Source organism: Penaeus monodon, chromosome 24 (assembly GCF_015228065.2).
Source record: "Penaeus monodon isolate SGIC_2016 chromosome 24, NSTDA_Pmon_1, whole genome shotgun sequence".
Taxonomy (NCBI): Eukaryota; Metazoa; Arthropoda; class Malacostraca; order Decapoda; family Penaeidae; genus Penaeus; species Penaeus monodon.
The window spans coordinates 35941693-35942272 of record NC_051409.1 but is presented as its reverse complement, the minus strand read 5'-3'; the positions used below and the strand labels follow the sequence as shown (position 1 = coordinate 35942272).

General features: G+C 39.7%; 1 protein-coding gene across 1 annotated transcript in view; it reads left to right on the top strand.

Annotated features, from left to right (window-relative positions):
• Positions 1-439: 439 nt before the first annotated feature.
• LOC119588753 overlaps positions 440-580 on the top strand; it is a gene marked incomplete in the record, with an annotated part of 6218 nt that continues 6077 nt past the window's right edge. Inside the window, 1 exon segment of the mRNA XM_037937391.1 lies at positions 440-541. Coding sequence (XP_037793319.1) covers positions 490-541 — 52 coding nt within the window.

Genomic DNA, 580 nt, shown 5'->3' with positions numbered 1-580 from the left:
TTTCACCTCTGATAACTACAAATGCTGCTGTCAATCAACAATTGATTTCTCTAGTGATAATTTCTGGGCTCATTTATATCTGCCTTTCGCACCACTACTCAGAGGATGATTTTCCAAGTTATGCTTGCAATAAAACTGACTCAGTTATTCAAATCTAGGCAAACAAGATCCAATCTAAAATACTCCATACACAGTCATCTTATAATTCATCGGATTCGTCTCCGTACGAAGCCAATGATCAAAACACTACTATGCTCATTGGAAACATGACTTCAGATTCGTTAAGAAATCAACAATTCACGTTGGCAGTTGTCCTTTTTTCCCACAGCTACATTCTTCTGTTTTCTTGACTGAAAAAATGGACTTCAATCACTATCAACGTTTCTTCCCAGGACATAAAAACATGTCGCGGAAGATAATTCAACATGCTCGAGGTCTCCTGCCGGTATAAAAGGCGCTGCAACTTCGAAAATAACACACACATCAGCCATGTATCGTCTGGGAAGTTTACTCGTAGCTATAGCTGTGGCCGGGACCGTCGGTGAGTTATTTACTTACTGTTTGGGTTTAGGTAATCGAA